The sequence below is a fragment of the Condylostylus longicornis genome, unplaced genomic scaffold (assembly GCF_029603195.1).
Source record: "Condylostylus longicornis isolate FDR11 unplaced genomic scaffold, ASM2960319v2 ptg000013l, whole genome shotgun sequence".
Taxonomy (NCBI): Eukaryota; Metazoa; Arthropoda; class Insecta; order Diptera; family Dolichopodidae; genus Condylostylus; species Condylostylus longicornis.
In genome coordinates, this window is record NW_026577982.1 from 12,788,381 (window position 1) to 12,811,879 (window position 23,499).

General features: G+C 24.7%; 1 protein-coding gene across 2 annotated transcripts in view; it reads left to right on the forward strand.

The window, feature by feature from the left end:
• Positions 1-23,499, forward strand: part of LOC129619392 (mucin-2) — a 101,234-nt gene that overhangs the window by 74,248 nt on the left and 3,487 nt on the right. For both annotated transcript variants that reach the window (XM_055534645.1, XM_055534646.1), the window contains exons 3-6: positions 20,303-20,432; positions 22,517-22,631; positions 22,738-22,898; positions 23,007-23,149. In XM_055534645.1, the coding sequence (XP_055390620.1) occupies positions 20,303-20,432; positions 22,517-22,631; positions 22,738-22,898; positions 23,007-23,149 (549 nt within the window). The remainder of the gene's footprint in view (positions 1-20,302; positions 20,433-22,516; positions 22,632-22,737; positions 22,899-23,006; positions 23,150-23,499) is intronic.

A 23,499-nucleotide genomic window follows, 5' to 3' on the forward strand; every position in this document is an offset into this window, starting at 1 on the left:
GTATGTATGTATAAAATATATTATATATTATTTTGTATATTCAAAGATCTTATAATATTAACCATAAAGGACTTATAAGTAAATCACAATATAAGAAAAAATATACCTATAATATTGCATATATTTAGGGATTCCATTGTAAATTCATACAATTCTTACACGACGTATACATACGTATTATACACATTAAAGATTACATACGAATACTATATGGAATGAAATATGGAATATGGGTGCTGGTGGTTTGATATTATATAATGAATGAAGAAAAAATGAAAAAAAAAACATAATATTTTTATATGTTTTCATTTTAGGTGAAGTCTGGGGAGAAAATAATATTGTTATGTACACAACATGAAAAGTATCGTGAGAGTAATAACTGTCTATCAAAAATCACAACTTTAATCTTTAATGTATTATTATGTTCATAATATATATTTATTTGTACATGAAATCACATTCATAAAAATATACATACATACAAATTGTGTACAGTTCAAAAATGAATCTTTGTACATGTACAAAATTATAGGTGTTTGTGTCAGTATACAGAGATACATCAATTTTATTCATTGTGTTACATCATTCTTTCCCACCTTTGCTTTAACATTATTGAAATTTCGAATGCTCTTTAATATTTAGAAAATGCCTTATGAATATTTGTGTTACTATCAAATCCTGAGCGCCATTTATTTCGTTCATTTGAATCCTAATCGCTCAATTTACTTTGATCACAGGAAAAACTTGTATAACCCGTCTTCGTTTCAAAAAATATTCGAAACTACTCTGGAGTAAGTGAGAGTAGTATGTGAATGGTAGCCTGTTTTGTATGGTAAGCATGTTATATAGAAAACTACCCTAAAAATTCAAATAATAAAAATTCGACAATTGTGAAAATAATATTATGTACTACAATTCATTTCATTTACTCCTACTCTTAATTAATTAATAAACTTCAAGTAAATTTTCAATAATTTTAAATAAACCAAACAAAAATTATATTTTAATACATAAACTCTGAAAAAAAATTGATTTTCACAGGAAATGTGCTCTAAACCACTCATTATTTTTGCACGTACCTTGTCACTCAGTTCTTCTTACTTGCCTACACTTGACAATGTGTTTTCATATTATGTACCATTACAAAGGGACTCTAACATGGAATTCATTGTAATCAGAACAGTAGAAATGTTAAATAAATCAAAATTTCATTAGTTTACTAAAATATGTATAAGTATGTATGTATATGTTTTGTTAATGTTAAATATTGTATGACAGCTGTCTAAACTTTTGAACCAAAAATTTTTTTTTTTAACTCAAGACGCAAATAAATTGATCTGTGTTTAGCAGGTTACAAAAAATATTTCACATATAAGATACAAAATTTCTTAGTTTTCAATCAAATATGAATATTTCATATAAGTAAATCATATAGAATTTCTTTGACATTAAACATAACATACTTATGATGTGATACTGTTATATAACTTGCGTGTTAAGTAGTAGTTGCGGTGTAGCTGGCGTGGATTTATTATAATTTATATCCTCTGTTTTACGTTTACATATTGCTGAAGATCAAGTTTAAAATAAAAACTGTTATATAGTAATATACCAGTAACTGTTATATATAACATTCTAGTATATTTGTAGTAATATTATACTAGTACATACATATGTAGTGTACTATTATATTTCTGCTGATTAAACTAAATACTGTTTGATTTTAAATTTAAAAATTTGTGCGTATTTTGCATTCACATTAAATTTTACGCTATTGTACTCCTTTTATGTCTGAATGTGCTTTTACTTTATTATACTTTTACACGCTTATTTACATTACCGTATATAATTTACTCTTATTTGTTTTTTTTCCTCTTAAAATATTACAGACAATGAAATTTATCATCGTTTGCGGAACGTAACATTTTAATAAAAGTTTCATTTTTATCTGTTATACTATAACTATAAATATATTATAACAATAATATCTAAATTGTTATATACAACAAATAATATAAAAATTTTAAAATATTATGAAAAAAATTTAGTTTAGAATATTGAAGCAGGTGTGCCTTTAAATTCATCGTGGAATTCAATGTACTTTTTTCTTCGTAAAAGAATGCTTATGCATATAGGCAGGCACCTAACATTAAATTTATGAGGTTTTGTGAAGTCATAAAAATGATTAGATCTTTATAGTTTAATAATAATTTAAAATTTTTGAAGATGTTATTGAAATTTATGAGAACTTTTATTTTATTTAATTATTTGAATATAAATGCATGCCAATTATTTTGAGAATTATTGGTTTTAAATATTTATTTAACAGCGTTAAAGGGGCGGAATTCAAACCATCTATTGAAATTTAACATTCTTTTAAGGTTTTTGGTAAAATGTTTTATTGGAACATTTAATAGTTATATTTCTCATGACTTAAATAATGTATATAACATATGACCATGAACCATATTCGGATCACCTCAGTATTGTTCTACCTTTTTCCCGAGTTTCTGCACTGTTCAAGAGACAAATAGAAGCATTTGTGATTCAAATTATAGTAAGGAAATGAAAGTAAACATAACGTAAAAGGGGGGAATAAAAGATATTCTCGCAATTCGAATTTTACACCACTCTTTAAATTATTGCTCAGTATTCAGTAATAGGAGAAGGATTTTTAATATCTTTAATTGAGATTTAGGTTATTATTTACTCAATATGGTGTACTGTACACTCAACAGAGGAGCGCATTAAACTTAGCTAGTCCAGAAAATTTGAATGTATAAAAAAAAATTTTACTTGCACACAATATAAAAGAGTTAATTATTATTTATGAGAGAGAAGAAATGAATTGCTCACCATCATAATGCCGTCATAGTGTTTTCATTTTTTATGAAAATTTCATAGAATGTTTTCTTGCAACTTCATTATAGAATATTTTTTATATTTTCCATAAAATTTTATTTCAAAGATGGTTATGTATAGTGGTAATATTTTTCACATATACTAAAGGATTTCCATGTAAAATTGATTTACTTTTGTGAAAGTAATCCAAAATAAGAAGGGGAAGCAAAAACAAAAAAAATAATTTTTTCATCAAAGTTGTGCACACACAAAAATGAAAATCTTGTTTGCACAGAAAAGAAAATAAAAACACGAAAGAAATGAAAACATAATTTTCGTTTTCATAAATCGAGATGAAAAAAAAAACAAGGAAGAAAACAACAAATATGAAAGAAAATGTGAAAATTTTTCTTTTTTTTTTTTGTATTTACGTTGGGAAAATAAAAAATCAGAGTTAAATTTGCAATGCTGTTCTCTTGGCTTTGAAGGTTTATGTTTTTGTTGCTGTTGTTGTTGTTGCTGTTCTTTCAAATCCTTATTTACATTGTAAAGCTTTATTTTATTGCGTGTGTATATTCTAATATTTGTTTAACCCATACACAAACATTAAAAGATTGATATGAAAACGAAAAAAAAAAAAATTTATTTGTTGGTTTTAAAGGATTTCAAAGTTCTCATGTTTGAGCGTTTAAAAGAGGAAAACAAACAAGGAAAAAAACAATTTTTTTCGTTTTTATTACTTTGACGGGTTTTTCCTGTTTTTCGTTTTCTTTTTCCATTTCCTTTCATATTTTTTAAAATTGACTTTGACATTTAAAGATTTTTTATGATATTTTCAATTGAAAAAAAATGCAAAAATTTTTGTTTTTTTTTTTGTTTTTTTTTAGTGGATTCTAATGTATTTGTTATCCTTTCAGATTTGTTTTTTTGTTGTTTTTCTTTCAATTTTATAAAAATTTATATCCATTCAAGTTTGTAAATTACACCAGTTATTGAAATGAATTTCAAAACTCTTATTGAAAATTAAATCAGAGAGAAAAAAAAATAAATAACTTTTTTATTTAACACAAAATGTTTATAGCGAAGAGTTTATGATGATATTGAATCACAGTATTGCCAGATGATGAAAAGAAATTAGTGGGTATACATTATGTTTGGTGTTGGAGTATAATGTTGAAATAGTTATAGTTTTTGCATTCTTGGAGAACTTGAAATTGACAATAGGAACTCAATAGGATTTTCTGTCGTCTTATCTTGAAACAAACGCACAGTTTTTATTGCCTTTTATATGTTCAAGAAGCCTCTATTTTCGGGAATTGTTTGAATAACTGATTAATAGGACGAAATGATTAATAATTAAACAAACCCTTAGGATTGGGCGAATTCTCCGGATTATAAGGAAGAGATAAAGATTGAAAATTGCTCATATGAAAATTGGATTGAGTAGCTATTCCTTAAGATAATTATTCCTTTTTCCTGATTTATTCATTATGCAATTATGTAAATTTTCATATCGATTGAAAATTTTCAACAAAAAAATCTTTCCCAATTCAAAATTATGTCCAATCGGGTCCAATATTAAGATTAATTTTAATAATTATTAAAAGCGGTTTATGAAATGAATTTCATTCAATCATTCAATATTTTTTATTAACAATTTCTTTAGTTAAAATAAATTGTAATTCAATTACATATTAAAGGTGTATATAAAATAAACCAAAACGTTTTTAAATAATGCAATTATTTATGAATAAAAATTAAATTTCTCTTTACAGTCATTTATTTTTTTTCCTCTCTCTGTTTTTTTTTTTTTTTGCTTTCTATATAAATAATGATAACCTAATTACAGAGTTACCGTAATACACACAATAATATACGTAGAATTTTAAAATTGACCATACATGTAGGAAAAATAAAAATATTGTAAAATATTTTGTCATAAACCGTAACCACAATTCGGTTAAATATGCTTGCATTATTTTATTATACTATACAAGTGTTCATATAATATTGGTCATGTTATGCAGAAAAGCATATTGAATTATAGATAAACAATTTATCAGAATATTTACATACCATGTATAATTATTATGTATGTACAAATAACAAATTGACACAAGTGTCTATATTTCAACAAGGATATTAATATTTAAAAAAAAAGGATTTTTTCGTTTGAATTTTAGTGAAATAAATTTTTGTATTTGAATGAATCAATATCGTGAATTTTTAATGAAAAAATGCATAAAGTTTTTCGAATGAAAATAAATTCCGGCAAATTAAAATTCAGAGAAATTTGTGTGTGTTTAAACATTTATTTGTAAATTGTCAACCACATTTCTTGAAATGAAATGACGTTAAAATATTATAATGAATATTTATGAACTTAAGAAGAAAATAAATATGAGAAATTAATTTTTTTTTAAATAAATAAAAAAATTATCATTTAACATATTGTTGATTCAAAATTATAGCGTATCGCGTTATGATACTCAAAACACGTCACTGAATTGATTTAAAATGAATCCTGGATAGTTAATTTTACACTTAAACTACTTGTAAGGCTTGCTAGCCTTTCTCAGAAAACTGAACAAATAAAACAATTTTTATTTTAAGCAATACCTATGAGTTGAAATTAAATTCAAATGAAATTCAATTTGGAATATCGGCAAGAAGTTTCAATAGCATTATGCACAAGAATTAAAAATTTCTTCTCTTATATTAATTTCTACTCTTAAAAATTTACAAGTAACCAATACGATCTAAATATTCTCTTTACCTTTACATATTGGAAAATTGAAGTGAGAAAATCGATCAAAATAATTAAATTTGAAATAGGTATATCTCAAAAATTTGCTCTCTGTATCTACTTCTGTTATCTTCAATTTTTTTTTAGATACTATACATACGAAACAAACCATTTTGTCTTATTTTGCCGTTTTATTCTCGCATTCTCTTTTAATTTATATGTTATAATTTGAGTTTGAGTTGAATTTTATTTTGTTACAGGTGATTATTGTAATGCTTTTGTAATAAGTGCTGTAACAATAACGTATTATATTTACTCACTAATATTGGTGAGAGTAATGACAGTACAATATAAAAAATTGATATGCAAAGTAAATATTTGACTTTATGTGTAAGGTCCTTTTTGATAAAATATTAAGTGACATATTATTATATTTTATGTTAATTATAACATATGTAGAGAATTATGTACATATATTTTATATAAAACATAAGAGTGTTTTAATTGTGATACAACTCAATTATTTTCCCATTCAAGTCATTAGATTCTTACATATATATGTATAGTTAGTTTTGAAGGATGAACAAAATTTGTTTGGTTCGGAATATACTCATATAATATTTAATTCTACAAGTGAATATAAGTGAGAGGATATGGCTCCATTGTAGTTGTGAGGTTTTCATAAAAAGTTATTATTTAAATAAAATTCTTATGAATAATTAATTTCATTGGCAAAAAAATTTCTTCTAAAATTGTATTTGGAGCAATAAAATTCACAAACACAATTCTGGGTAATGTAATTTTGACTTAATGTTCAAGAAACTATTCAAATGTGTGTTAACAGTGTTATTTAATCCTCGATTACAGAATGAATATTGAACAGAAACAAATCAATACTGACACAATCATATTAAGAAATTTTTCATCCCATTACGATTTTCACCTTGAAATTTTTAAAGTTTTTTCTTTCTTCTCCGTGAAATCCGGGTTAAAAGAATTTAATCCAGAGAAAAGAAGAGGGTTCCATTTAAGAATATTAAATTTATTAAATCATATATTCACTTTAATATACCATTTATATAAATCCGCCATTATAAATAATCCAATTTTTATAAAATTTCCCCGGTATAAAGTCATAACACCTTAAATTTAATAAAATATAAGGCAATAATATTTTAAATTAAATTGAAATTTGAAGGACATTTTCGAAATATAAAAATTTTTCTTTTAAATCTTGCGTGTAATTTAAATTATATTGCCGTCTTACATTAATCCTTCACAATAACATTCTGATTTTTCTCTTCTCTTTGAATACCTTACATTAAAAATATCGCTATTTCAAAAAAAAAAACACTACATGTATGTAACTTTCACATATCCTTGAAGTCAAAGTTTATAAAGTTTCACGAAGAAAAATTGCAGAGAAAAAAGAAATTTCTTTTACAATTTCTTAAACACAAGTCTCAAATGTACCTTACAAGAAAGAAACCTTTTAACTTCATGTGTTAAGAAAATTTTTCTTGCTTTTCTCTCTATATACACATACATATATGTATATACTTTTAATAATATGAAGTTTCATCGTTTCAAATTCGACACAAAAATAAAAAAAAAGAGGCAAAAAAAAAACAAGATAAATGTTATGAAAATTTTATGTCCTTGTAATATTTTTTAAGGGTAATAATTGTAAGAGCATTTCCTTTTAGCATTTCTTAATATAATTTTTTATTGTGTATATATTCGCGTATATTTATATATATATACACGTTATGTATATAGCCCTATCATTCTTGCAATATTTTCTTATTTTTTGTATCTCTTTCATACATTTTCATAGATCTATCTTTAAATTATATACAGTTATTATATTTGTCGCAATAATATCATATCCTGTTCTACATATACACGTATACATACATGTTACTATGAGTATAATCCTTTTGCAATATTAAAATAAGTTATGCAAACAAGATTGAAATCATTCAAAAATAAAACCAAAAAGAAATAAGAAAATGAGCAGCAAAGAAGAAAAAAAAAATACACACACAAGAGAGAGAAACAAAATTCAGAAAAAAAAGTTAAAGAAATGGAAACCAGGATCTTCCAGGATATAACGATGATATTATCATAAACTTTTGCTACATTGTAAAATTTTAAAAATATTGGGTTCTATAATTTTGCCACAGAAATAAATAAAAAAAAACAAAAATAAGAAAAAATATTTATAAATCTTGTTCTTCTCGTATTTCGCAGAAAAACAGGGGGGGCTTTCTCAAGTACTTAAGTCTCTTCTCATAACAATAATATTAATATATTCGAAAAACTTTTTTTCTACAACTGTTTTAAATATTTTGCATGTATATTTGGAAAAGGAAGCGCAAAAATAATTTGCATAATTTGATTTTAAAAACGATAAAGCACAAGAGAAGAGAAACCGAGAATAAATATAGGAAAAACAAACCAACAAAAAAAAAATGGTTGTAAATATTGCCAACAACAAAACTCCATATTATATATAATGGGGCGGAGGCGAATCGATTTACGCATCACAGGATAATAATTTTTATGTTATGATGATAGGTTAAATGTAGGTTTTTTTCCCCAAAAAAATTTTCTAAGGATTATTATTCATAAATTATATACGTTTTTCGAGAGAGTATCACGCAATACAACCACCGCCGCCGCATATATTTGTAAAATATTTAAATTTTCTCATTTCCTTTCAAAAGGAAATTATTGCGTATCCTTTCTACATAATAACTCATTCTTATATTATTCTAGAAATAAAATTTGTTAAGCTCACATGTGTATCCTAAGTGTTCCTATGAAAATATTTTCATTCATTGTCATTTTTTTTTTCGCTCGCCCCCCTCCACACATTTTAATCGATTTATGATAAGTTTTCGTTTCCTTTCCATTTTATTTAGTGTATTCAAAATATTAAAATTAATTCCGGAATGTAAGGTGATAAAAAAGAGCAAGAAAATTTTGTTTGTTCATTTTTTCAGTAATTTTCTTTTTAATATACGGAAATTTTGAATAAATTATGTAATATTATCTACAAATAATGGATTTATAATAATAATAATAAAAAAAATTGGAAAAGTAAATGAAAACTTTTGAGGTTTTTGCCTTTTCTTTTAATAAAATATCAATAATGAGTAATTGATATTTAACCTTCGAATAAAAAATTTTTTTCCCATAAAATCTTACACATAGTTCTGAATTATTAAACCATTTTGTTACGAAAATATTAAAGGATTGACTTGGTTTTTAAAAAAAAAGGAAATTTATATCTCAAATTTAGTTTTATAGAGCGTTTATATTAAATGTTAGAGCATACATATTAAAAATTCCAGAGTTATTTAACAAGATTATTAAGTTTTGTGTGAGTTTTCGCGAATGTATTGTGAATTATTCTTCTTTTGAAGAGAAAAATCAGAATGTTATTGTGAAGTATTAAAATAAGACGGCAATATAATTTAAATTACACGCAATATTTTGAAAACAAAATTGCAGTAAACTGAGCAACCTTCAAGCTCTAAATTTTGACTATTAATAATCGATACAAGATTATGCTAAATATATTGAAATTCGTTATTTTACTGGAAAAGTAATCATGGAACGAGCGCTAGTTATTGAACAAAATACTACTATTAATTGAGAAAACTTGGAAATATCTGAAATTTCAGTCAAAACGAAAATGATATTAAAAAAAATTTGGGTAATTTAGAGTAACGCTTAATCTTGGCAGCCATTTTGTGATTAATATGTTTTCCCTCACAGAATGTTTTGCAGATGAAAAAGAAATCCGCTATTATCAAACATTTACACAATATTAGAAAATGTTTGTTGTTTCACATTTTGAGAGCCAGACCGCTGTAATTTCTTGAAGGATGGTGGTAAATGAAAATTTTCTTCTAGAGAAATATTTTTCCAGCAATGATTAATTTATGTATAAAATTCCAGGTTTCTAAATTGAAGAAGTTTTTTTAAACAGATTCAAGTAGAGATGAAGAGAGTAAGCACATAACTTAATAAGCACATTTCTTTTTCTATTCTATTTTTGATTTGAAATTGATGAAAATTTCATAAATCTTTAATTAAAATAATTTCAAATATTGCTGTAAACATCAGAAAAACATCAAATAAATCCAAATTTTTTTTTTTTCTTTTACACATTCAATTACAATAGAAAAACAAAAAAAAATCCCCTAAAAATATGCAATATTATCAAATTTTACCTTAATACCTGAAATTTGAAATAGAAAAACTTTTCATATTAAAATTGATATTTTAAGCTGAACTTTATGAAAGTAAGCAAAAATGAATAAAATTTCATGAAAAAAAAACAAAAACAAAAAAATATCAAAAATTTTTTTTTACTTATACTTTAGCAAAGAATATTAAAAGTTTCCAAAGTACTATTATATAACAAGTTGCTAAAGAACATAAAATGAAATCGAATCAAATAGACAAAAAAAGCAAAAAGAAAAAAAATCTCACAACTTTTTAAAAATATTAAAAATATTCGCTATTTTTGCAACTTTACATACATACCTACACATTTCTTCTTCTAATTCCACCCCACCACCTACAAAACCTCCTACAACAATTTTACAAAATTTAAAATGACACTGTTTTGCATATAAGAACAAAAAACAGAAAGAAAATGTATGCTGAGGTTACAAGGAGCCTAAGTGGAAAACACAACGCTGATATTTTTTTTGTAACAAATTTATGAGAAAAGTTTTTTTAAAATTTTTCAACTTTTCTTTTCGAAATATTTTCCATTTTCTTTGTTTTTGTTTCTATAAATTTTTCTATTTAGCATTTTGTTGTATCTTATGTACGGGAAAGAAGAATAACTAATTTTTAAATATTTTGCCAATAAATTTATTTATTTGAAATGGATCATAAGTTAAAAAGTATCAGGAGAAAGAAACAAAGAAAAAAAAAATTTATTAAAAATTTTTTTGAAAAATATTTTTTAGTATGAAAACTGTAATCTTCTAAGAAGAATTTTTTAATTTTGTTTTTGTTGTTTTTTTCTTGACTTGGAAATATTTCAATAACAAAAACAAAAATTCAAAGAAAAATATTTCCAATTATTTTTTTCGCTTTTAGTTATAAGCGTTGTAAATATTTTGCAAAATATTTTTATAAAAGACAACTACTATTATTTTAAGAATGACAGTAGATATAGTTTAAGGAATAATTTGTTATGTAGGTAGTTATTTGGTTGTATGGATTTGCAAAGATTTCTTAAATGATATTGCGATTGGATGTCATATTGAAATTGTGAACTGATTTACAAGTTTTTCTCTTCAACAGAACGAAAATGTGTTCAATATAAGAAATTCTTATACAGTATTTGGCTCAGATAACAAATTGTTTATTTTTACACCAATCTAGAATTGTGACACTTAAATTCATTTTCAAATTTTCAAATTAATTAATGAGAATATTTTCAAATTATATAAAACAGCTACTTAAATGAAGACCAACTCCAATTCAATTTAAATTAATTCTGATTTTCTCTGAATTTTTATTTAATGATAAATTCGATAACACTACCAATATGTAGTGAACAAATGTCAAGTTTTAAGTTGTAAACGTAGAAGTTGGCATTCAAAAGGAAAAGAAGCAAACAATTTTTCACTTAGATCACACATTTAAAGGTAATAAATTCGAAGGGAAAGAAAATAACAGAGAGAATAATATACAGAGAGCATATAATAACAATTTGCAGAATATAGAGCAGATTATATAGCTACAATTTCCGTGTTTAAGTATTAAGGCCGATTTAAAACGACAAATAATTTACAAAGTCGTCTGCGTTGAATTCGTAGACGCGATTTACTTCCTGAATTACCGAATTCTCATATTGTACCTGCTATTTTTACATTATTATTTTTTATAATTCATTAGAATACTGAAAATATTCAATAACAAAATAAAAACAAAACAAAACCCGAAGACCTTATATATAAAAACTCCTTAATATAAAAAAAAAATATTCTCCAACAATATTTTTATGAGGTTAATCGCATTCCGTTAATTCAAAGCATGTACGAATAATATTCTCATTAACACGTAATTATGTTTAACGAGCATTATTATCGTATGAATTAAACAAAATACTTTAATGTCTTGCATATTTTTATTTCTCCTGCTCTCTTCATCACTCTTCATCTCTTTTTTTCACCATTGCGCTTATATTCATTTGAAGTTTTCAGGGTTATTATAACACAACAATGTTATCAAAAAAAAAATTCTCTTTCATTCTCTCACAATATTTTTTGACGGTTGTTTATGTGATGTGGTTATGTGTTTAGAATTTCTTATATTAATAAATAAATAGAAAGGGGAAAAAAATATTCGAAGTTTTTCTATGTTGTTCTTTGTTATTTTGTCATTCTTTTAACCGAAGTATCACACAACACAATATTATACTTGTATAAAAGGACTATCTATCATTATAATGTATTGTTTACAAAAAAAAAACCACTTCACCATTATACTTTTAAATATTAAAGTTGTCACATTGTTTCTAAAGCAAAGCGCATATAGCTGCTCTATATGCACATAATATAAACATATACGCTCATCCATCTTCAAGTTTTTCTATCTTATTCTCAGAATTCATTGTATATACACTCTTATTTGCATATCATTTTAAGAATTCCATCTAAAGGACACTTAAAATTTCTTTACAAAAAAAATAATAAAAAATAAATTTTCAAAGTGATCGTATGCACATTTTTAAATGAAAAGATAAAATGTATAAGAAAATTGCAATCATTCTATATTGTTATATTATGTTATATTATGTGAATATAACAGAATATTCTTAAATTCTATTAATGTCTAGGAAGATTCATTTGCAAAATAATGTAGAATTATGCATACAGTGATGAAAATAATGTCCTGTCTTTTGATAAATATTAAATTTTCATTTTGAGAAATATTATGTAATTTATATATTATATACACATATACACATATTATGTATTTATATTTAGCATACTTTTGAACTGGCATTTTAATATATTGTATCTGAGAATATCATTAATTAAAATATATATATATATATATATATGTGAGTGTTATTATGCTCGGGAATCTATATAGTGTTCTTCTTTTGATAAATTTGTTAAGAAATATTTTTTAAGGAAATTTTATTCTGTATGAAAGCATGCAATCATTTTGATTTTAATTTTAGATTTAAATTTTTTGCAATATATTTTAAGAAAATGAAATTAATAGGACATATATAGATATATATAATATGCGAATATGTATATCCTTATTAAAATTCTTTCTTATTATATAAAATGCACAACATCTGTTATTTAGTAATTAATCACTTAGGTTATTTAAAAATTTTAAAAAATCTTATTTTTCTGTCTTCCAATACGAGTATATAGGATTTTGTAGAACTTTTAAGATTCCGAATATAAATAATATGACATGTATATGTATATATACATAATGTGCATGTTAATGTAAATGAATTTCAAATAAAATTTTATTAGTTCCATATAGATGATATTGGTAACATATTGGAAATTTAATTATAACATAAAATTTTGTTTAATTAAATTTCAATAAAAAATTTTCAATTATGAAAACATGAAATTTTTGTGCTTTAAAAGGAACAGATGCATCTTAAAATTTACATGTTAAAATTAAATTGGAAATTTTTTTTAAATTTATTCAGAATTTAAATATCGCCCAATTAAAATTTTTATTTGCTTAACTAATTTTCAGCATTCGTATTTGAAACTAAGATTGTACCATTAGGTAAATGACAAAATTTTCATTAGCCACAAAACGTGTAACGATAGTGGTTGCAATTTCTCAAAAATTGTTTCAAAGTCAGACGATAATTGCATATGAGTTTTTTTGCCCAATTTTTAAAATAAGAATGAAATAGAAAACTGGAATGATGCATAAACCATTAGGTGATCAGCGCTTGAAGTCCGGAATTTACAAGTTACTAGAAAATATGAAAAAACTATATTTAATAGCATTGAAAGTATTTGAAATATAAATGAATACCATTAGGTTTTTCGCCTTGCACAAGGCAAATCATTATAAATTCCAGACTTGACCTATTCCATCAAAGCATACGAAATTAATATGCTTTTCCTGTCATAAAATTCTAGCAAAATTGCAGATTTTTTCAAAATTTTACGTGAAATTTTTGCAGTTACATTATGATTAAAATAATACGTAAGAAGTTCTTCAAAATTATCCTCGAACATCCACAATTCCTTATTATAACTAATTCCTAAATCAAAATTTCATATACGCTATTTATTTTTTCGAAACATTTCCAATTTTTCTTAGACATAAGAAAGAAAAAACAACAAATTTATTAAAAATCATAGAAAAAACTCAAGAAAACTCTCCATCAAATCTCATTCATCATAACTTAAGAAAAATGAAGAAGGAAATTTTAAATTAACGATTTTATGGTACAAAAATTGAAAAAGAAATCAACTGTAAAATCTTTAAAAATTATTGTTATCCTTATAAGGATTCTATTAAATTGGAATTTATTCAACTTACAAAATAAATATTAAAAAATTTTTCTTTCTAAACGGTTAAATAGTTTCTACAAAATCCTTGATATTTTACTTTCAATTTAATGCCTTCATTTTAAATTTATTAAGCGAGAAATTTTCTATGCTCTCTCTCTCTCTCTTTTATTTTTTTCCCCCCCTGAATAATAAATGATTTATGCAGCAAGTTATATGGAAAATAGTGAAATTTTATGGTAGTGGAATAATAGTTGGAATTCAATATTATGACGGAAGTAGAGATGGTTCAGTTAGTATTACGATAAATTTATTATGCTAAACTTAAATTAAATTTGGTTGCATATATGAATTGAAAAATTTTATATATAGAAGAGAAAAAATAAATAAATTATTCAATATGCCATCGAATTTAATAATTTATGACGTATTTTATTGATCAGAGAAAATAATTTTAAGGCTTAAGGCAGATTTTTTATGTTAGTTTTTGTGCAAAAGTATGGATAAGTTTTCGCATAATACTTTATTTTATTTTTTACATTGGGTGGGTATTGTGTAGTTCATATTGCGCTTTGCATATATTTCTGCTTAAATGAAATTTTTTCACAAATTTATGGAGCTATTCAATGCTGGATAATGTAGAACAAATTAAACGAGAACCTACCACTTGTTAAATTTATTATAAATTGGAAATTCGCACCCCAATGAAAATTGAAGTATATACATGCTTTGACATTCTGAATTGCAAATAAAAGGAATTTCACATTTAAGACTAGATTTCAAAATATAGATAAAGCAAATTTTTAAAAAATCGTGAACTAATAATGACTGCTCATTAAAATAATCTGGACTATAATTTAAAAAAATCAAACTGAAACAATTTTTGGATTTAAAAATTACTGAGAATAAATCTTTGTCAAGGATAACGCCAACAGATATTATAAACTCTTAAAATTTTATAACTTTTCCAGCACGAAATCAATGTCGATTTATCCAACCAAACAATATTGTTGTTTTAAATATAAGCGCTCAAAAGAATTCAATCAGAAATCGTTTTCCATATTATAAAAGCACAAGTGGTTTGAAAAATATTTGAAATCATGTAAGCGTGTATATATGAAAAAGCATTAATTAATTCTCATTTCTCATTCATATTTATTATTTTTGTTAGGTACAGGACCTCAATTTACAAAATGTTTTACAGTAATTTTAAACAAAGAAGAAGATGAAGTAGGAGAGTTAAAAAAATTTCCTTTTTCTTTTTGAAATAACAATAAAAAAAAAACTTTAAATGTCGCTCATCCCTCATTGTTTTTCTTTCTTTTACTCTCATCTTTTCTACGCAAAACACAATTGTTTATATTACGTTTTCCTTTTTCTTTATTATTCTCAAAAGATATAAAAGAGGAGGTAATCATACAGCCATAAAACAAAAAGCATTTTAAATGCACATAATCAGAAAAATTGTATGAAATAAAAAAAAAGAGAGAGAGAGAAAAAAAAATTTTTTTGTATTTTTATTGTACACTTGAATATGCATGAAGTGTAATGTGTATATGTGTATATATATAGATGCGTATATAAGTATGTGATGCATGTTGATTTTTATATCATCTTATATTTTATTAAAATTCAATTTATCCTTAGGGAAATTTCAATTTTTAATAATTTTTTTTTTCTGTTTTGTTCTTTACATTATTCGTTATAAAATTATTTGAGCTTTCGTTTTCTTTTCTATTGTTTTCTCTTTGTTTTTGTGAAGTATTCGGATTCTTTTTTCCCGCTGGACATGCCTAAAAGTGGACCTTTTATATATAAAATATAATATGATAATTGTCAGGTAAATTTTTTCATGCCTTGTTACGTGAAAATTTTTGAAATGATTCTATTTTTATAAGGGTACCTGAATTCCTTTCCTTTTTAATTTTTCTTTCTTCAAAAAATCGTTTTTGTAGTCGTTGTTATGTAAAATAATAAAAAAAATTTTTATTTTTATTGAAATAATAAAAACGCTATAATTTTGAAAAATTGCATACTTTTAGGGATAATAAAATAGTTGCGTTGAAAGCATGAAATTAATATTAAATTTTATTGCACATTGATAATTCTTTATATTATAAAAAATTTTAATACACCTTTTTGTGCCCTTAACATATTTTCCTACTTTCAGACGCAAGTAAATTCAAAAACCTGATTTCAAATGTGCAACATCAGCAGTTTCGATTCGAAACGCAGTTTAACTCAATTTATTGTTCGAAAAGCTCATCAACTGTTCGAGCTTACTAATAGTTATCAAGATCAACTATAACAGTAAATACAATATATTGATCGTACTTTATTCTTTATACTTTTCCCATCATAATTAAGAGAACAAAAGAGTCCTTTGTTCATATCCTTTTTTCTTTTATTTTATTTTGAATTGTTATTTTTTTTTCTTTGTTTTATGTACGAACAATTGTTTTTTCATCAGAAAATTATGGTTAATAAGTGTGGGAATAAAAATTGGTAGAAAATCGTAAAAGAAAAGCAAAAGAAATAAAAAAAAAAAAAACAGAGAAAAAAAATAATAATTTTAAAATTTTTATTCAAAAGTAAGCAAAAAAAAAATTGCTCTAAGGATATTCACAAAAAAAAAGGAAAACTATATATGAAATCGCATATAAGGGAAAAAAAATTAAACTATTGTAAAAATAATATTTATGGGCAGTAAAAAACTCATTCATTATAAAATAATTTTCCAGCGTTATTATTCATGGCACTCGTATTTTATTTAAGAAAGGAAATCGCATTTTTTCTTCCACTTTCTTCTCTTTTTTTTTGTCGTTGAGTTTCTTTTTGGCTGCTGCTCGAACCATAAGAGTAAAATAAATTTCTTTTTATTTTAATTTTTATTTTTTTTGGGGCTATTACAATATATTAAGTCTAACAAGGAAATAAATTACTTGTTCTCTCATTCTTATTTCTTAATTTTCTTATGTAGCGTAACATGGCTCAGATGATCTCCTGGTAATATGCAAGCATATGTGTGTACTGTGTGTATATGATAAACTGTTATATTATAATATGCAACATATGAACACTATTCTTTAAAATTTTGTTATAAATTTTACATTTACAATGGAAAATATTTGAAAACTGTTTCGGAATATTTAAAAATTGGAGAAAAAAAACTTTGCATACTTGGTGACCTATTTTTGTTTTTTTTATTAAAAAACAATTTTAACATTATTAAAATTTAAAATTTATATTTATTGTTCATTTTGTAAAGCAAGAAAAAAAAAATTAAATTGGAATTTACATTTTATATGTAAGTTGGCATAAAATTAAAATATTTTTATTGCTTTTATTCCTAAGAATATTAAAATTTTTACATTTAATTGGAAATTTCCAAGAGAAATACAAGAAAAATGTAGTTTATTTTTTTTGGCAATAAAATTTTTTAAGAGAACAAAACATGTACGAATACAATCAAAGATTACATAAAATAATAAAATTTAATATTTTGAGCATTATTCGTTTCTCGCAAGAGTTCTTGCCCTTTACATGGTTGGTTGACGTTACAGGTGCAGCATGTCCACCGAATCTCAACAAATGTGCCGCTACCACTACCTCATAATTAGCAGGTTGTCATTCATATTTATTTATAAAAAATTTAGATACTCGTAATATTGTTTACTCCATTAAATTTTGTACAATGTTAAAATTTACAGAAAAATTACAGAATCATTAACATTTCTGTAATTAGATAAGATTTATTAGTTCTTGCTAGTAATTGATTAATAATGTATTCCCTATTTTATGTATATCAGTTATAAAAATATTGAATTTATTTAATATTAAAAAATATAAAAGAATATTTAAGCACACAAGTATGTTTAGCCTCATTAGACAATCTTAAAATATTGTAATTATTTTATAAATTAATTTTGTTCTGATTTTTATTCTGATCCATTGTAACTCTTACAGATTTGGATTACTTTGGTTATCGGTAACTAAGCAAAAATGCGAAATTAATAGAAATTAACAATATAACGTGTAGTTGTTTATCTTTATTATTAAATTTTTATTAGAATAATTAATAGAACTGTAACCAAAGTAACGAGTCGAGGCAGAAAAATTAAAAAGTTTTCCTCCTCGAACTGGACTCGAAACAATGATATAACCCTTTCTAGGCGAACACTTTACCTACTGACCTGCAGAGATAATACATATGACGAAATCACCTGGAGAACAATTTGTGGGTAATTTCTTAATATCTCTCTTTATTTATTCTAATGCGAAAATAAGTTTTTTTTTTAAAGAATAGACACAATAAATTGATCTTCCTTAATTCTACACACTATTCAGTTGTCATCATCATTCTTCAAATTATTGAGAACCTCTGTCTCTCCCTGTCTCTCAACTAAAGATCACTCATACAAATGTCAAGTTGTTTTTTTTTTTTAAAATATATTTTGTTTGTTACAGAAGTATGGCTGTATTCTTCTGATAGGCTTTTATTATGTTATTCTTCTTTAATGTTATTATTATTGTCTTGGTTCTCTCGTTTCTTATTGCTTATTTTTTGAAATCAATGACTTTTGATTGAAATAATATTTTTGTTTTTTATACAAGTGTGTAGGTACCAAGCATATTACCCAATATTACTTAAGAATAAAAATGTTTACGTGTGTGTGTGTATCTCTCTCTCATTCATATAAAATATTAATGAAATTTACAAAAAGAAAATGAAAATTTTAAATTGAAATCCTTTTGATTGTCTTTTACTCTTTTTTATGTTATTTTCATTTTTTTTTCTTGTTTTTTTCTAAGATGCTACTAGAATATTGATTTCTCTTGTTATGGTTTTGTTACATGAATGGATTCTGTAAGAAACCCTTAGATTAGATGATGAAAAATTTTCTATTTTCTTATTAAGAAAAAAAAGAAAACAAAAAAAAAATTAAAATAAAGAAAACTTTTTTTTTTCAAACCTAAAGATTTTTTTTTTCTTTTTTTTTTTTTTTTCAAATTAAATTTTTTTTTTCTCCTTTACTTTCTATTGACAGTGTGCTTGAGTGTGTGTGTGTGTATTGAAAAATTTTTTTGTTATTTTTACGTTTTAAAAATTCTATTAATAATTTGAGACGTGAGATGAAATTTAATGAATTCGAACTATAAAGAAAAAAATCTAAATAAGATAAGAAAAGAAAATTTCAATAAAATATAAGACAAGAGTTTATTTGGTGTGATTACTCGAATGGATTTTGAGGCTCAATAAGTAAACCATATTAAAGTGATTTCTGTAATAACCTTGATGATTTCAAAATTTTGTAAATAAATTTTTATATATTTTATTTTCGTTATTTTGTTCGAAAAATTTTTAAAATCATTTCACATTTTTGTATAGGCTTGAAATTATGTTTTTGTTTTTCTATATAATCTACATGGAATATAAATGAGTGCAGAATGGTTTTCTAAATTGCTTATTTAAATTCATTTTAGAAGAAAATGAATTCAATTACCTTATGAGTTTATTTAATGAATTTGTTGTCATTTACAGAATAATGTTTACGTCTTAAAATTAATCTACAAAAGGGGATGTTGAGACACGTATTCGTTGGGCACGCACCTAAGCATTCATCCATAACGGGTGCATATTCTTTGGGTATGCACCCATTATTGCATACGTCATTTATTCTGCTGCAATGAAACTTCGAATATTGTTAAATTTTTTCCCGTTAATGATTTGTAAAACGAAAATTGTTTCCAAAAATCTGCTAGTTTGGCTACATACATTCATATCGGTTAGAAACATCCGCACACATGCATAAACCACAAATTTGTAACAGAAAATAATACTATCGTCTTTTGCATCATTACATCGTTTGCTGCAGTGCATACCGTTTATAATACTGTTTGCTGCATTGCATTATTTAAAGTTACGTTACTAGTTCGAATTTAATATTTGAAATAGAATGAAATAGTTTGGAGCATGCAGCACATCTTCTAAAATAATTATTAGGCATTTAAAGTAATTTTATTCTAGAAAACTTATTTTAACTCACTTCGTGCCATGAAACTGCCATCCTCATTGATCTTCAACTAGAAAAATTATCTACATATTTTTACCTACATAATTACAACTTTGTGTATTAAAATTAAAAATCATATTATTTTTTTTTTTCAGGTCAATATAAGCAACACTTGGACGTTACCACATGATGGTTTCACAGTTTTTTATCGTTTCTTTAGAGATCAAATTTCATGGTTTGAAGCAGATGCTGTTTGTCAATTTCATCATGCCAATTTAGTAACAGGTAAATTTTCATATTTTATTCGAAAATATAATTTATAGGTTTAGTTTAGAATTAAATAGACTTACTTGCGGTTATGAGACCCCACATTGCAGCTTTGTCCATCAAACATAATTTCTAAATATTTTAAGCATATTTTAAAATTGTGAACTTTTAATCAGATTTAATGAATTATAGGAACACCGTAAAAATATTTTTCTAAAAGAGTTTTTGATTGGTCATGCATTAAAATCAGGCTACCCTCAAATTCTAGATTTCAGTATGTGCTTTGTGAATCCTCTTTATTTTTTAAATATAATAAAAACTATTAATCCAAAAACAAAATTTTAAAAAGTTTTGAAAAAAATTCCAATTTAAAAAAAATTTATTTTAATTTTAATGTGCACAAACATTGTTACCTACACTCATGTGCACACGTTAAAATTAAATTTTCTGAAAAAGGATATAAATTTTTCTTAATTTTAATAAGTTTTTAATTGGTCTGCATTTATCTATATATACAACATATGTGCACATAAGATGCTAGAATGTTAATGATTTTAATTTTCAGAATTTCAATCTGATTTTAACTTCTTAGACAAATTAAAGAGTCTTTTAACGTTAGCCATCTGTGAATATTTGTTTAGTACTCAAACTAAAAGTGAATATTATAAAAATTTAAATTAACTTACACACATACATATATACACATTTTCATACAAGTTGTGCAAGACTCGATAACATCCTCGAATGAGGGAGACAGAATTGATGGAAAAATTATAGAAGAATTTTATTTTTTTCGTGTTGCTTCTCAAGTTTTTGAGGCTCAAAATAGCTCTTACTATAAAGAGTCATCCTTTTGCAATGGGACAATGAAGTATCCCTAAAATTAGAGCCAAAATGTTTTTAAATTTAAAATTATTGAACTTCAGATTTTTTATCGTGGAGGATGTGAAATATCTGCATTATTCTTTATCCCTCTGAATCGATTCTATAAGCCTAAACATGGAGTGTTATCAGCTCATACATCAGAAATTATCAGTATATAGGTATGTGTATTGTAGATATATGTGTATGGGTATTGGTTATCTTATAAAAAATTTTTAATATTATGAGATTTTCATAATATAATTTTAGATTCTTTCATCCTCTTCCTAGTACACATCATAGTTCATCAAAACAAAATTTTATATATGGAAGATATGGGCCGAATATTTTATTCAACATCCTTTATAGTTTTCAATGCAATTATGTATGTGTATATGTGTATGTGTATACATAATTTTCTCTTTGCTTATTTAGGTGCTCATCATAGTATGAGTACACTCATAGTCCATTCACTTAAATAACGGGATTATTTATTTTGTAGAGTCATTTCTTAAGTGCATTATCAACATACTTATATATGAATTATATATATGCACATTTCTGTATGTGCATGGATATGAAAGGGCAATATATTTAGTTGAAAGTGGTTTACTTGATGATTTTTCATGCAAATAATTTGCTTTTTATCTTTAAACCTGTTCTCAACTACAACATTCAATTTATTTTGTTGGATAACAGAATATTTTTGTTTTTATATAATGGGAAAATTATTTTTTTTTTTGTTAAAATAATATTTTTTATGGGGAGAATCTTCTGGTACACATACTGACTAACATTAATAATAAATTAAATTTACTTTAGAAAATACAGATGCATCTTGGCAATATAACTTTGTATAGCACATAAGTAAGCAAGTTAATAAAGGGACAATGATCTTTTCTAAGACTAAATTTTAAATATTTAAAATTCTTTCTCAACTGGTTTTTCTTAATTACAAATTGTTATGAATTCCTAAGGCACTCTTGAAATCCCGACTATTTTCAAAAAAAAAACTAAAAAAGAAATTAATTAGTGCAATAAGACTAAAACTATCAACTATAGATTGTGAATAACTCGGAAACTGACAAACGAAAGTAAACTACCAGAAGGACTGCGACAACATTTTGTATTATCTGTACATTGAGCTGTAACTTGGACAGACTTTTAACTTGACGAAGCAACTGATTACCTGTTTAATTTCTTTTTAAAAACAAAAATTTATTTTTATACTCCAATTTTAGTTACCAACAGTGTAGAATTCGATGCATCAAGAGAATTTCTTAGAATATTAGATGTTACTGAACCAGTTTGGATCGGTTTAATGAGATCACAGAATTCTGATCGTTTCTACTGGTCGTAAGTATTTTGAATGAATTAATGATTTCTATTTTCTTTACGAATTCTTCTCAAAAATGCATTTTCAACTTCATCTAAAAATTCCTTTTGTATTCTATTATTATAGAAATTCTAAACCATTGGTTTCAACAACTGAATATTGGGCTGAATCTTTACCAGTTATTGATGCACCATTATGTGCAGTTATAGATCCAGTAAGAGATTATCGTTGGCATGCATTAAGATGTGGAGGACCAGAAACAGCATCATTTCTTTGTGAAATGAATGGTAAATATTAAAAAATTTCATCTTTATTTTTTACTAAAAACGCTACAAATAATATTAGAGCTAAAAATTAATTTGAAAAATTAAAATCTTTTTCATTTCATATTATAGTACCTAGTTGGGCTGAAGAATGTGTTATAAGAGATATCCCATCACTAACAATTCAGTATATGGCTGATAGTGGAACAGTTGAAATAACAAAAGATTGTGGTGATGAAGAAGGTACAATAATTCAAGTTTGCCGTGGAAAACAGGTAAGATCTTTGGCACACACCTTCATATCACATTTAAATTTTTGATCATATCACTGTTGAATTGGGTCACATATTCTACATTAGTCGTATTAAAATTTTACAAAAGCAGAAATTTTAAGAGTAACTGTCAGAAATGTGATTGCAAGGATCATTTGTATTTGAAATTTTCATTCCTTTCAGGAAAATCTTCTATAACAAGTCAGATATAATATGAATTACGCGTGGTAGATTTTTCTAATATTCTCTACTTGAAAAATGTAAGAATATAAATGCTAATTCATCCACATATTCGTTCTATGGTTACACAAAATTTACTATGTTTCATAAAAAAAAAGTTAATACAGAAGAGA